The sequence below is a fragment of the Canis lupus genome, chromosome 1 (genome assembly GCF_048164855.1).
Source record: "Canis lupus baileyi chromosome 1, mCanLup2.hap1, whole genome shotgun sequence".
Taxonomy (NCBI): domain Eukaryota; kingdom Metazoa; phylum Chordata; class Mammalia; order Carnivora; family Canidae; genus Canis; species Canis lupus.
In genome coordinates, this window is record NC_132838.1 from 2,971,887 (window position 1) to 2,987,243 (window position 15,357).

A 15,357-nucleotide genomic window follows, 5' to 3' on the forward strand; every position below is an offset into this window, starting at 1 on the left:
CCATTCAATACTCCACACAATGCTCAGGAAGAAAGGACAGCAAAGAAACCTAAATGCAAGTAAGGTTAACAGCTTCACTTCAAGTGATAAAACAGGTGTAATGTAATACCCAGAGCAACCACAGGAAAACTGTGCAAAGCAATGCAATTAAAACTATGATAAAAAAATAAAATTGGAATCCTGGATCATGCAAATGTAGCATATAGGAGTTCAAAGGAGAATCAGAGGAACAAGAAACACGAGCTGAAACAGAAACAGATAAAATGGTTGACTTAAGGGTAGCAAATCAATAATCACTGTCAGTGTAAATAATGTAAATAATACCAATTAAAAGGCAGAAATAGTCAAAGTGAGTTAAAGATGAAATAAAATAAGTGAACAGGCAAAACCAACCCAAAACTATGCTCTCAGAAGAAACTCAAAACAAATTCAGTGACAAACATGATATGAATAATATGCTGGAAACAGCAAACATACACACAAGATGTGGCTCTCTTCACAGAAGATAAAGCACACTTGATTGCAAGGAAAATTACTAGAAACACAGAAAAACATTACATAAGGATAACAAAATCAATTCAATAGAAAGACGTGATGATCTTAAATGTGTAGGCATAGAAGAAAAAAATCTCAAGAAATCTCCAACAATATCCTAGAAGTAATGTGTGATTTCAATAATGTCGCAGGATACGAAATCCACATAGAAAAATCAGCCACATTTCTATACACTATCAGTGAATATGTGATAACCAAAATTAAAAGCAATTACCACAGGCCATTGGTCCGAAGAAACCAAAATGTGTAAGTATAAAGCATGGACAGACTCAAGATGCTGAAAGTGATCCAGCGCTCATGAAATAAGTCAAAGGTCAAGTGAATGGAGAGCCACACGGTCCATGAATTGGAAGACTCAGCAGATAAAAAGGCCAAACCGATCTATAAACTCAATGCAACTCCACTGAAAATCCCAACATGCTGTTTTTAGACATAGACAAACTTGCTCTAAAATCTCCATGAGAAAACACAGGTGTACAATAGCTAAGGCGACCTTGCGTAGTAAGAATAGGGTGGGAGGCTTGTTTCTACCCGATATTAAGACTCGTGACTTATCAACAGTAATAAACACCACTGATGCTGTTCGACGGAACAGAATAGAGAACCCAGAGTAGAACCACAAAATATATTCAACTGAGTTTTCACAAAGGGACAAGGTAAAGCACTCTAGGCAGTACTGCCTTATCAGCAAACGGGGCTGGCGTGGACATTCATAAGCAAAACAAACAAAAATTAATAAAATAAAAAACACCCCAGAAAATAGGAACAGAATCAATAAACCATGAAACCAAAACCAAACAAACAAAATAAAAATACTACTTGACCTACACTTCACACTTTATATGAAAAGTAACCCAAAATGTATCATGGACTTAAATATAAAGCATAGTAATATAATACGGAAAGAACAGTGGAGAAAATATTCAGGATCTGGGATTAGTTCTTGGACATTAAAAACATAATTCAGGAGGTGGGTGGGGGGATGAGGTGACTGGGTGACAGGCACTGAGAGGGGCACTTGATGGGATGAGTGCTGCGGGTTATCCTATATGTTGGCAAATTGAATTTAAATTAAAAAAAAACGTAATTCAGAAAAGGAAAGATTGATAAGTCAGACCTCATCAAAACTAAGAACGTTGTTTCATTACGCTCCCTGTGGAAAGGGTGAGAAGGCAGGCAGTAGCCTGGGAGAAGTTGCTCGCAAGTCACCTCTGACAAAGAGCTGTTTTCTACAAGGTTTATAAAGCCCTCAGTACTCAAAGTGAAGAAAAGCAAAGAAATCCAATTAGAAAGTAGACAGCAGGTACGGCTGGGTGGCTCAGTTGGTCAAGCATCTGCCTTCAGCTCAGGTCATGGTGATCTGGTCCAGGGATCGAGCCCCAGGTTGGGCTTGGGCTCCCTGCTCTACAGGGAACCTACTTCTCCCCCTCCCTCTGCCTGCCGCTCTTCTTGCTTGTGCTCGCACTCTCTGTCTCTCTGTTAAATAAATAAAAATAAAATCTTTAAAAAAAAGAAAAGAAAATTGACAGCAGACATGAATAGCCATTTCTCCAAAGGGATACATGGATGTCAATAAGCACATGAAAAGGTGTTTGACTTCATTATCCATTAGGGAAATGCAGATTAAAAGTTAGGAGATATCATGACATCATGACACACCTAGAAGAATGGCTAAAATAGAAAAAGTTGACAGTGACAAAATCTGGCCAGGACATAATGGCATAGAGCAAAAATTCCCTCATACGCCTACGTGGCTGGGGAGCACACAAAATGGTGCAGCCACTATGGAAAAAGTGTGCCAATTTCATTACCCGGTAAACTACCTACCTACCAAGAGCCCCAGCATTAAATTGATCCTTTTGCCATTTGTTCCATGAAAGGGAAATATATGCAGAATGACCTCCAAGGGCCCAAGGGGCCAGAAGACAGAAGCAAAGGTCCAGCAAGTCCAGCTTGAGAAATGGTCTATGAAGGGGCCTTGGGGGCACGAGCAAGTCTTGGGCCACTGCAGGACTCCGCAAGGCCATGTCCTGAATAGATGGACGGTTGTACATGTGGAAGACCATCCAGGAGAGGAAGGTTGGGGGAATCACAGTCACAGATCTAGGAGAGCAGGGATGTTATCTATCCACAGATCAGATGCCCACTCCCGAGGGTGTACTCAGGGGTGTGGTTCAGCAGAAAGAAAGAATGAGGTGGAGGGAGGGGCAGGGGGGAGACCTGAGCCCTAGAAGACTTCAGGTCACAGAGAAGCCATGATGGATTCTTCCAAGATGGCATCAGTCTGCCTCACTCACTGTTTATCCCAGAGGAAGGAAATGTTCATAGTCGGTTTCCTCATGATGGCCCCAAACAGGGATCAACCCAGACATCCTTCCGTGACTGAAGGGTTAAAAAGATCCAGGTGCATCCGTGTCCTCAAACCATACTCCGTGCCACCCAGGGACCGTGGACATGAGCATCCATATGGACGGGTCTATGGAGAAGTGTGCCTGAGGAGAAGCCAAGTCCCCAGGTTGCACACTTTGCAATTCCATTTGTATCCCATTTTGACAAAAGCAGGTGTTGACTTGGAGAACAGAACAGTGGTGGCCAGGGCAGAGGGAGCTCCGGGGTGGGGACACAGGAGCAGGAGGGCAGTCGCACAAAGGCAGTATGAGGGATGTTTATGGTGACGGAATGTTCTGTGTCTGTTTTTTTGTTTGTTTGTTTTTTAATTTTTATGGTAGTCACACACACACACACACACAGAGAGGCAGAGACACAGGCAGAGGGAGAAGCAGGCTCCATGCACTGGGAGCCCGACGTGGGATTCGATCCCGGGTCTCCAGGATCGCGCCCTGGGCCAAAGGCAGGCGCCAAACCGCTGCGCCACCCAGGGATCCCTGTTCTGTGTCTGAATAAATACACCTACACATGTGACACAGTTACAGAGAGAGAGACACACACACACACATGCATACACACTTGATCCTGTGCACGTGAGAACACTCAGAGTGCACAGGAACCTGGGGAAGTCTGGAAATAACCCCCTATGTATCAGGGTCCATTGTTTCCCTGAAACGATATTGTTCTGTATAGTTTTGCAGGATGTTACTCTTCAGGGAAAAAGGATAAACAGTGCATGGAATTCATGCTGCCTTTTACAGTTGCATGTGAATCTATAATCATCTCAGTGTAAAGTGTTTAATTAAAAAATAAAATGCTGGGCACTGTGATAGATACATCACACTGAACCTAAAAAATAACACCTTCATTTTATCAATCTGTTTTATATGTAAATTACAGTAATTTGCTTCACAAAGTCTAAATAGAACATTACGCATATCCATGAAAGGTGGATTTAAAACACTAAACGGTAAGGACCAGTGTGAGTGATCAAATATATTAGTACTTTAATTAAAAGGATGATTAATTAATTTAAAATGATGATTTTGGGATTCCTATGATAAGTCTTTGGGCAAAACATCAGAGAGGAGTCTGAAGAAGCCTAATGGATAGAAAGGATGTATGTCCCCTGCTCTGGGGATGGTCTGGGCACGTGTCTAACAGAATATCGGTATCAGAGTATAAATATTTAAAATGTACATACTCAACATCCTTTTGTTCTCACATGCCAACGGAGACTATTTCCAAAAGCACCGCATGAAAAATTATGTCTATAGCATAAGTGAATTCAAATTATTCATTTTTATCCTTTGCAAATGTTCTACGTTGATCATCCCTTATCATGAGAAGAAAATGCTATTTTTTTCACAAGGCAAAGACGAAGGCCGGAGGTCTTGAGGGCTCTTCCGTGGGTGGAGGGAGCTGTGACTACAGGGAAGGCCTCTGGCTGGGACCTCGAGGAGGCCAAAAATGATTTTGCCCAGGTCCACAGAAGGAGTGTTAACCTCTGCCTTTGGTCAGATGTTCCTTCATGTGGAAGGCCATGGACACGCCAATCACTGAATCTGTGTCACCTCTCATCCGTCAAGAGCAGCAGGAATGTCAGATCCCACAAAAGGCTTCCCCAACTTGTGGATCCCAAATCTATAGCTTTGCTTCATCAGGGACCCAAGTGGTCATGCGCATGAGTGTGCTTCTCCTGCCACCTTCTGCCCCACCCTGCCCGCCTGGCCTTCACCCAACTGTCCCCCATCTCTCCTGATGACACCAAACCATCCAAGCCCCTTGTCCAGCACCATGGACGATCTTCCCCTCCAAATGCCCCCGACTACAGGCTTCCTCAGAGTCCTCCACCAACCCCAGTACGTTTCCCCTCCTGCCCCAACTTAGAGACGCCCCTGACACTTCTAGTGCTGGGAATTTTTATGGAAACTCATGGTGAGGATGCTTTGGTTGGCTTCCCTCTAGGACCCCCCACCCCTGACTCTGAACCTCTATCTGCCCCCCACTATCCACAGATCAAATGCCCACTCCCAGAGCAGAACCCAGCCCATCTGCAACTCCCAGGACAGGACCCGGAAACAAAAAGCTCAAGGAACACTTGTTGAGCAGTTGAAGGTGACCACGGTTGTCAGGCTCAGTGGACAGATGGGAAAAGGAAAGCCCGGGGAGATGGCTCTCGTAGGTTCTGGGGCTGGAAATGGGAGGAATGGTGTCTTGGGGTCTGACCAGTGCGACCCCAGAGTCATTCTTCCCACCACTGCCTTCTTGATTTTGCTAACAATGCCTGCTACCGTTTTTACCATGGGCAGCACCATTCCAAAGCCCTGATTGTCTGCAACTGCAAGGATGCAATTCTTCACTGCCCTGTGCATGCGCCTTCCTCTTTCTGCATGCCTCTCTAATTCCCTCCCTGCTCTCTCTCGCTCCCTCTCTCAAGCCCCTCCCCCCCCACAGGGTCTGGGACGATACCTGCACAGGTGTTTCACTAGGCTCTGGTGAAGCTCCCGGGCTGGGTGGCCATGTGATAGGGCAGAGCCGGGGCTGGGGCACTCCCGGGCGATTAAACAGCTTTTAGGGAGCAGCAGAGGAAAGGGAGCAGAGCGGCCTGCTCCGTCCTGCCCAGTGCACTGTTGGGGGGACACGAGGGATGATCGGGCCTGCCCCGTCCCCTTAGCTCAAGGGGCAGAAGGGTGATTCGCCTCAGGAGGCGTGGTCCCCATCAGGTGCGTATCATGTGCACCCAGGCTGCTCCTGGAGGCCTCAGCTCCCGCCGCCACCTTCGGGAGGGTCCAGTAGGGCACCCAGGACCCTCGGGGCTGAGCCCCTTCTAAGTATCCAGGCTCTTGCACCCATGTAGTTAATGATGAGGACAGAGCCTACTCCAGAACTCTGGATCTCCAGGACTCATAAGCCTCAAGCAGCGGGGGCAGTGGGTCCTGGAGAACTTGGCTTTTCGGTCCCTCGTGCAAAGCGTGCAAAGTGGCATCTATGGATCAGGTCTTTCCTTGGGCCCTCTGGGAAGATGCACATCGCCTTGGCCTGGCAACCAGAGCCACCCCAGAGCTGTGGACACCTCCTGTCCCTTCCCACAAAGCCTGGCTCGCCCTCCTGGGGCAGCTGCCCCCGCAGACCGCAGGCTGGGCCACTTGTTACCCGGTGTGTGCCTCCCACATCTACTGTATCACAACACTCCCGAAGTTCTGAATTAACAGCTGAAGTGTTTGACCTGGCTCCCATTAGCGCACATCACCACCTGGTAGCAGCCTGCCTCCCACATGCCGCACTTCCCAGTATCCGTCATTACCCCCGTCCTGGAGCCGTCCCCAGGCAGTATGCTAACAGCCTCTTCTACAAGCCAATTTACAAGGATCTGGTCATGTTTACATTAGCCTTCTCCCAATGCATGAAAAGAGAAGAGCTTGCTTCAGAATAGAAATGAGCAAATATGAATAATTCAATTTTCCTTGTGGCTATTAACACATTTTCCTTGAATAAAGTGATAATAGGTTATCATCTGTGAAATGGAAATTGCATAACAGAGAGTTTCTGGTTACACCAGAGGAAATTAATTTCACAGCGCATCTGCTGGGACCTAACTTCTGAATGCTAACGATGAGCCGCGCAGCCGTTCGGCTCGGCTACCTTTCTAATTAGATTAGCGCGGCCTCCGCCCGCGCAGGGGCCGGCCTGGGCGCCGCCGCCCCTCCCGCAGACACCTAATATTTGTAATGACGCAATGACTAGGGCCATTAGAGGAAGTTAAAAATGAATTATGGGGCCATATTATATTAACCAGATGCGGCTTTCGAGGGGCCGGGCTGCTGTTATCTGTCTGGTCGAACGGGCGGTGGGCCAGCCCCCCGTGCAGAGCGGCCTCGGCCCTGCGCACCCCGGGTCTCGCTCTTCTGCAGTCCCAATGCGGTTGCCATGTCAACCAGCGACTGGGGTGCTCGGCACACCTGACCTGCCAGCCTCCGCGGGGCAGGGCAGGGCAGGACCGGAGCTCCCCCTCGGCCGGGCCCACACCGCCAGGAGCTGGTTGGCTTCGTGCGAAGGGTGGGGACGCGGCCTTGATGATCCAGGGCCCGTAACCGCTGAGGACTCCCCGGTCTTCGGGCTGCTCCCTGTAAAGGGAGGTAAGGAACCATCCGGGGGAACTGGGGATGGGGCTTGCACAGAATGTGCTCTCTCCAAAGACGTAAGGGCAGCTCCATCTTGCCTTGCCACCCCTCCTTTGAGGGCCTCAGGCTTCCCACCTAGAGAAACCCAAGGCTTCTTGGTTTTAAATTTTTAGATTGTGATAGAACTTTGAAGATGAGATCTGGGCTCTTACCAGACTCTTAAGTGGCCATCATGACCTGCAGGACTGCGTGCCTGGGACCTCAGAGGTCCCTGGTGCCCCTCCCCAGCCCCCACATCACCCTTCCTCCCCCTGCTGCCACCACGTGGACTCTCTTAGATGTTTATTTCAATGGAATCAAGTGGTATTTGTCCTCCTGTGACCGGATGATGTCACTCACCACAATGGCATGTGGGTTCATCTGTATTGTCCCGAACAACAGGATCTCCTTCTTTTTCAGCGCCCAGTAGCACTCCATGGCACGCAGACACCACATTTTCTTTATCCATCTGATAGTCTGAGGACCCTCAGCTCAGGTCTGTGTTGAGACTGTTGTGAATGACCCTGTGGTGGACCTGGGGGGCACACAGCTCTTCGAGATACCGGGTTCAGTTCTTGGGTTAAATACTAGGAAGTGGGGTTGCTGGTGGCAATTCTGTCTCTCAAGTTTCAAGGAGCTTCCACACCGGTTGCACTGTGGCTATGCTAGCCTGCATCCTGGCACCAGTGCATGGGGCTGCACAACCCCCACAGAGCCTGCTTTCTCCTCCCTCCTCTTAACTTTCTCATTCCAGTTTTCTCCCTTATTGCTTTTTTCTTCCACTTTTAACCCAAAACAGGAAAGCCAACTTTTCTGATAATTTATTGACTTATTAAGCTCAGTGAAATATCTTCATAATTAGGTTTTAAATTCCCTTGTTTTTAATGTAATCGATCATTTAATTCACTTCTTCTCCACCCCCCCCCCCAAAAAAAAAGGTACAGAGAAGTAACATGGTACAACACTTCCTATAGCTTGGGCCGCTTCCAGGTGAGACTCTCCAACGAGCATCCTACCTTCCAGGGAGGATGGCTCCCTAGATGTCCCTGAGGACTGTCCCTGGCTTCAGATCCGGATATTGCTCCATCCACTTCATCCACAGAGTTCTAGCTGCAGCCCCAACACTTGTGACATCCAATGTCATCCAATGGTGAGATCGGCCTTGTCTTTCCACATTGCAGTTCTGGGTCCTCCTGCCCTAAAGACAATGCTACCTCAAGGCACGATGGAAATTCAGCAGAGACAACTCTCCCGTCTCCTGGAAACATCTGTCACCACTCTTCTGTCCTTCAGACAAAACTTAAATAAAATTCAATAATTTTGACTTATAGGAGTTGTGCTCAGAAGCAATATATGTTTTTAATTATTATCCTAAATTAACCCAAATCCAATACAATCTTTGGCATTCTGCACGTAGAATACTTAGTCAATAATGGGTAGGGAAGTTTAATATACCTCATTAGAAGGCCCCCATTTAAAAAAGAAAATAGATCATTCCTACTTACCAATTTTATTTTGGACAGTTAATAGACTATCTGCATTAAAGCAGTATGTACTAATTCCAGATCAACTGCATTCTAACATGACAGTATTATTTTTGAAAACTGTACGTGGTGCTACTCTCTCAACTGGCCTACTATGACTTTTATTTTTTATAACCACATTATTAAAAGCCATTAAGAGGACGTAATTCATTTCTATTATGCAAGGTCTACTTTCCAAACAAATGGGAAAATCCCCTGTGTTTTGTTCCAGGCATAAATTAACACATGTCAATAATTAACTTCCACTATTTCAAAAATGTTTAAAACATAAAACAACAATTCTTTGTGTTTCCAGAGCACCTGGGAAGAAGATGAGGTGGTAGCTGCATTTAGTCACCCAGAGACTTCATGGATTTAAGTAATAAATCATAAAACTTTGCTATTCCTAAACATTTTAAGATAAGAGTGTTGGAAATCAAATCAATTTAGACGTCTACACGCAGGCTCCAATCTTTCCAGCCGGGGACACACAGGTTGTCCTTGTCACGTCACCTCCCTGGGAACCAGCTGAAAATATATTATCTCACAGCAACCATCAGCATCCTTTCTTGGGATTGTTTGACGAATCCACAGAAATATTCACGAGGTCTGTGCCACCTTCAGACAAGGGAAGTCATCGGCACTTCTTGAGCGAATGCAGCTGGTGTTGCTCGGGTTTCAAAATTAAATTCCTGACAACACTGGCCCAGGCCTATCAGCAATCGGTCAGCAAACACCGTGCAGGGAGAACAAGACGATACAAGGGGGACACCGCTGTACCACTTTCCCGCCAGGTCTGGTACAGAGGCTCCTGCCTCTAGTGAGCTGTGTGGCCTTGAGCACACTGCACCATCTCCTGAGTCTTTGGGCCCTTCCCTACCCGCAATGCACACATCACATCTACCGATGGTGTGGCTGGTGCAGGTGCGGCCGCCGGAACCGCGCCCGGCTCCCAGCAGGTGCATGGTGTGTAGTAGCTGCTGTATCAGCAGCTCAGTATCATATAAATGCACTTATTCTCTAGAAAGCTGGAATGACATACCCCCGTTTGGAGCAAAAGTGTCAAATAAACCAACATAAATGATCCTATATGCAGAATTCCGACGCTTCAGTTAGGCCCGAGGGTTTGAGGCCTTGGCTGATACAGTTTCATCATGTTCTACTAGTCGACACTATCCCTTTTTGCATATTTGTTTTTACATTTCTGAGAGGAATAACCCAAAGCAGAGCAAAAGTAAGAGTCAATTGGTGCACAGAAATTAAGGTCTTGTGGAAGTATTCCTAATTACACTTTATTTAATCAAGCTGTTTATGAAGAGGAAGCTGAATGGGAGGCAGGGAGGCCGTGCGGTTCCAGCGCATTGCCAACTGCTCACCTAATGGGTATCTGCAGCTCCACGATAAATGAGGCCCAGGAGCAAAGCCACCACTGGCATTAGCACAGCTAAAGACATAAAGAAAAGAAAACCCTCCCTGGCTATTCTGCTCCTGCTTTAAAACTCGGTATAACTTGGCGTAACACAGGCCCGAGCCACTCTGTTGTTTTCTCTCATTAGTTCATGAAAGTAGAGTTTTGATGGATGGCAGCCAGTAGAATTCATTTGTAATGAGTAGTGGTTCAGGAGATCACTCAAATCCTGGCACCTTTCTTGTGGAAAGCTCCTTTCTAGACTACTTAATTGTAACATATTGCCGCTATTATTTTAAAGTAATAACTCATTATAGAATGGGATTTCTATACAAGCCCTAATAATTCTGTTATGTCTACCATGATTTTTCAACATTAGCTAATGAAGTGCCCCATCATTTATCAGTAAATAGCATCTAATGTTGCACAGTAAATCTTTTGTCAGAATTATTTGTGCCAGCGTCCTAGATCAGGGACAATTAATATCATCAGAATTGGTGATTTGGGAACTTACTCCCTTGTCATGCATCCTAATCTTCCAGGGCAATGAAATCATTTGACAAGTGGATAAAATGGTCCCATTTTTCACTCACATTATTCACATTATTAGCTTCTGGCTTCAAATGACATCCATATCTGTAAGAGGTATAGAACTTCACCGAAGAGTCAAGGTACACATAGGGCCAAACCTACCAGTGCAGGTTTCCCCGAGTGCCTCATTCAAAACCCCCCAAGACTTCCGTTTGGGATGATTGCCAGTGGCCCAACCAAAAATGAGCCTTTTTTTTTTTTTTTTTTTTTTTTAATGCACAAATAACATTTCACTGTGCTGTATGGCAGGGAAGTGGAGAAGTTGTTTCGAATCCCATCTCTGGGTCAGAGAGGCAAAACCCACAATCCATGCCATTGCATGCTCTTTGAAGAGATACTGGCTTCCTGTCTCTTCTGTGCGTATTTATGTGTGCACGTGCATATGTACGCATATCTCCCCAGTTTTTGCCTTCCAGATACATATTGCTATCAACATTTCATTGGTTCATGAAGTCTTAGAAATTAAATTCAAAATTGCCATCCCCAATAGTCCCCCAGATATCTTAGATGTATCATCCTACCGCTGCCTGTAAGTTTTCTTGACCTGTTTAACCGTGCTGCTGAATGAACTCTGTTTTCCTATAAAAGCATTCAAAACACATTTCACAGGGACTCCGACGAGGACCCCCCGGAGCCCTCTTAAGCCTCCCAGGGTGCAGAATGGCCTTTGGCTGCTCAGTGCTGCTCTATCTCCTCTGAGGCGTGGATTAGCAGACATCCCGGGGGACCTGGGTCAGGCCTCCTGGAGCAGCCCGCGCCCACGGAAGCACAGCCGCTGGGCCAGTGCCGTTGCTATGGAACCGTGTGCGCAAGGCAGGCTCGAGATGAATAAAGGCTCAAGGAGGAATCCTGATGTTCCTTTCACACTTCCAGCAGCCAGCCCGTTTGAACACGCGGAGTCCTCTCAGGACCCTCTGCGCATGCTAATCCCATCCACCTAGGTCAATTGCTACTTATAGAAGCAGCACCCTGTCAGTCATTCTGAGAAATTGGTACCTTGGGAATCAATTCAGTCCAACACAGTAATTGGTGGTAGAATCAAATAAAGTGCTAAGTGGGAAAGGTGAATTGCACGTTGAATTCCCCAATACAGCACAGATAATTAGCCCATATTCCAAAATTTTATTTTCATCCACACTAGATTTCTGAATTTAACTGGGCCAAGGTGCCAGGAATATGGGAGGCCAGTGTCAGTCCTCCTGGCAGTGATCGGGTTCGGAAGGTCAGGTGGGCATCATGCCCTCCTTTTGCAGTGGCCTCTGGAGAGGTAAAGCACGGGGACAGTGGATCAGCATCTTCACTGTGGGAAGGAAGGACTCATTCAACCACACAGAAGAGGCATGTGGAAACCACTAGAAAAGCATTGCTCCTGTGCTGGTAAGCAGACACCACCCCTCAGAGCATGTGTGGCATCAATCTGGGCTGGTGGGGGCAGGTGTGTGTTTGGGAGGCCCTCCTAGCAGAGGAGCTCTTTGGACTCAGTCTGAAATGGGCCTGAGATAGATGCTCATCTGAGTCCTGATGCTTAGAACATGGTGGAGACATGAGCAGCACCGGCGTGTTTCCTTGACTGAAGGGATAGGGTGGCACGGCGGGCACCAGGTCCCGCCCTGGGCAAGCTGATTGGAGGCATGGACAAGCCCGCGGAGGCTTGCCCACTCACCTGCTCTGTAAGCCCGAGTCTACGGGCTCTCAAATATTGCCAGCAGTCCCTGCGACCTACCCCTCGGTGCTTATTTTTACCTTCCAAAGATGCTGCCTCAAAGCCCTGAGTGGAAGAGCAGCCCATGAGTAAGACACATACAGAGATGGAGAAGAGAGGAGGAAAGACATTATCTTCCTTCCTTCATTTTGCATAATTGCTTCTACAGCTCAGTTTTTATCACACATGCTCTTCTCAGCCATTTCAAATCCTTTTGTGGAAAAAGGCAGAATGTAAATAACTTTAACTACTTTGCTTACACTCTGTCCTCCAAAGTATGTCTAATGGGGAAAGCTTGAGTTCCTGTGTGATAATCACATTTAGACTAACATGAGCTAAAACCCATCAGGTTCCACCTTTAATATTACGCTGTAAACAGATGAGGTGAAATTCATGCCCATGACTTGATAGGCCAGATGATGATGAGACTGCACTAGTTTTCTGGTATAAGAGGCCTACACGTCTTTCATAAGCCTCGAGCCAATACTAGGGAACGGTGATGTATTAATTCATCCCCATAATAAGACATGGAGCCCACTCACGTGCTTCCTATAAATCAAATTTCGATGAGTAGAAACAAACTTTGGAGGAAAGAGGAGGAAATGCACACCAGTCTGTGTGCCTGGAAGGGTTTGGTTCCTACAGGCACGTTTTCTGAAATGGAATTATATTGCAACCTTAGAGACGTGCTTCACAGATAAAGTGTTTCTGAGCAAAAATGACCCGGAAACTTGGTGTTCTTCACGTCCCTCTCGAAGCTGGTCTGCCTGGCCGTCGGGCTCCTGGCACAGCCTCTGCCATGCCAAAGATTAATATTTCAGAACTTGTCATGGGCAGCTCAGAGTCCACCACTGCCTGCCTCTGACAAGCTATTTATCATGTCGCTAAGTGCCAGCATTAAATTATCCCCGCTGTTATGACAGTAGCATTATTCATCAGGGTGACTTCCTCCACACAAGGCTGCTCACAGCTGCTCCGTCTTCTTTTTTGTCTTTTCAGAAGTGTATTGATCTCTGCACTTGGAAGAAAGAGCGGCGGAGAGGAGGAGGGAAGGAGGGAAGGAGGAGAGGAGGGAGGAGAGAAGGATGAAATGATGAGGGAGGAAAGATGAAGTGAGGATGGAGGGATGGAAGGAGGGAGGGTGAGGGAGAAGGGAAAGAGAAAGGGAGGGAGGAGAGAAGGACGTAGGACAGAGGAGGGAAGGAGGGATGGAGGGAGGGAGGGAGGGAGGGAGGCAGGAGGAGGTAAGGAGGGAGGAGGGAGGGAAGGAGGGAAGGAGGGGAAGAGGGAAGGACGAGGAGGGGTGAAGGAATGGAAGGAGGAGGGAGGAGGGAAGGAGGAGAGGAGGGAGGAGGGAAGGAGGAGAGGAGGGAGGAAGGAAGGATGAGGTGGGGAGGGAGGAAGGATGGAGTGAGGACGGATGGATGGAGGAGGGAGGGGGGAGGGACAGAGGAGGGAAGGAGGGAGAGGGAGGCAGAAGGGAGGGAGGAGGGAGGAAGGAACCAGCCACGGAATCCAGGATGCCCCATCAAAGATGATGCGTCTGGTGTTGCCCCTCCTCCCAGCTTGGGAACCTTCTTGACAGAACAAGCTGTCTCAGCTCGCCGCCCTTCTTCCGGGCTGCCACGTGGGATGAACACGGAGCCACGCCGACGGGGTCTTGACGAGCTTACACTCGCAGTGGAATTGCGGTCCAGGACGGCTTTCCCCGCCCCGACAGACAGCGAAGTGCCACCTGGAGAGCCATTTGCCTAGGGCGACAGGGTGACTGGAGAGCCAGGAACCGTTATTTTATTCAATGGAATTTCATTCAATTTTGAGAGGCTCCAGAGCCTCCAAATTTCAGGGTGAGAGTGTTTCCCTAGAAACCGCCTGAGCTGCAACTGCTGGGGGGTAAGGCTGCGGGCACGTGCCCCGCCCCAGTGATCTTCCTTCAAGGCCACTCGGGGCAACCCCAGGCCAGCTGGCTTTTGCCGCCCACGGCAGGCAGACGGGCGAGGGCAAGTCCAGGAAGGCAGACCCCACAGCCCACCTGCCTGCTGTGCGGGGACTGCGTGGCTCCGGCCAGAAAGAGGGTGGGGCCCGGAGTCCGAGTCCACCACCGCTGGCCCACGGTGAGGGGGCCCAGGAAGGACAGGCCCGAGCTCAGCAAGACCACCAGAGGGAGGACTCGGTGAGTGTCCTGAACGTGCCACACACCTCCCTAATATAACCCTGATGCCCATTCCTCTGACCCTTAAAAAAATAGAAGCACCCAAGAGACCTCTTCATCATGATTGATATTTAACTCAGATTCAAGCAGAAAAAGCAAAAATGCAAAGTCAAATTGCTTATGGCTCCCCTTCTTCTCGACTAGTTTGAATTCAATTAAGGGAACACAGCTCACGTGACTCTGAAGGACACGGGGGAAGGAATGGAATCTCACACAAAGGAGGTGGCTGGGTCAGACTCTTCTAGACATCTGGGAAATGTGGCTTAATCTCCTTGATGATTTAGAGGGTTGGAGGGGGGGAGGCGGTTAGAGAGGAGGGGAGACAGGAAAGGATCCCTTCATTCAACATCCACACGCACATCCACACGAACGTCTACACTCAGACCTGGCCCCTGCGGTTGGGCAGCTGTTGGAAGGCAAACTCACTTCTCCAAGAGCCCCAACTGCCATAGGCCTCAGACACCCGCTTTGACACTTCCAGGGCCCAAAGGGCAATAGGACCGGTGGTGTTTCAGATGCGTGGAGGAGAGCCCACAGATCCTGACCAGTGGGCCTCCACTGTTTCTGAAGCGCCTGAAACCCCATGACTTGACTCCTCGTTAACCAGGGTCCACGTCGCCTACCCAGGGGAACACCCTCTGGTCTCTGTGTCTCCATGCTGGCTCAGAGGAAGGAAGCACCAGAGTCCCCCTCACCTCGCTCATAAGCCAACGGCTTCCTCACCCACAGGTGGTCTAAAAAACCAGACTGGTTTTTGGAAAACTGTCACATCGTTGGACAAAGGAAAATCTAATTTTTGCCTTAGGCACTAACAT

General features: G+C 48.1%; 1 protein-coding gene across 16 annotated transcripts; it reads left to right on the top strand.

The window, feature by feature from the left end:
- The first annotated feature begins 6,575 nt into the window (after positions 1–6,575).
- Positions 6,576–8,434, top strand: LOC140610196 (uncharacterized). 16 transcript variants are annotated; one of them, XR_012012056.1, is made up of 4 exons: positions 6,576–7,082; positions 7,527–7,602; positions 8,045–8,096; positions 8,209–8,434. XR_012012056.1 is itself a non-coding variant. In XM_072786098.1 (4 exons), the coding sequence occupies exons 1-4, from the start codon at positions 6,719–6,721 to the stop codon at positions 8,258–8,260; spliced, it is 570 nt and encodes a 189-aa protein (XP_072642199.1). In that variant the 5' UTR covers positions 6,576–6,718; the 3' UTR covers positions 8,261–8,434. The 16 variants fall into 16 exon arrangements, 2 of the variants coding, with proteins under 2 accessions (XP_072642199.1, XP_072642120.1); XR_012012066.1 differs by having other exon boundaries at positions 8,288–8,434; XR_012012081.1 differs by having other exon boundaries at positions 8,081–8,096.
- The last annotated feature ends 6,923 nt before the right edge of the window (positions 8,435–15,357 follow it).

Coding starts and splice junctions, on each gene's coding strand:
- LOC140610196 (XM_072786019.1), top strand. CDS start 6,719: ATGGGGCCATATTATATTAACCAGATGCGGCTTTCGAGGGGCCGGGCT. Junction 7,145..7,526: donor AATGTGCTCTCTCCAAAGAC/GTAAGGGCAGCT, acceptor CTTCTTTTTCAG/CGCCCAGTAGCACTCCATGG.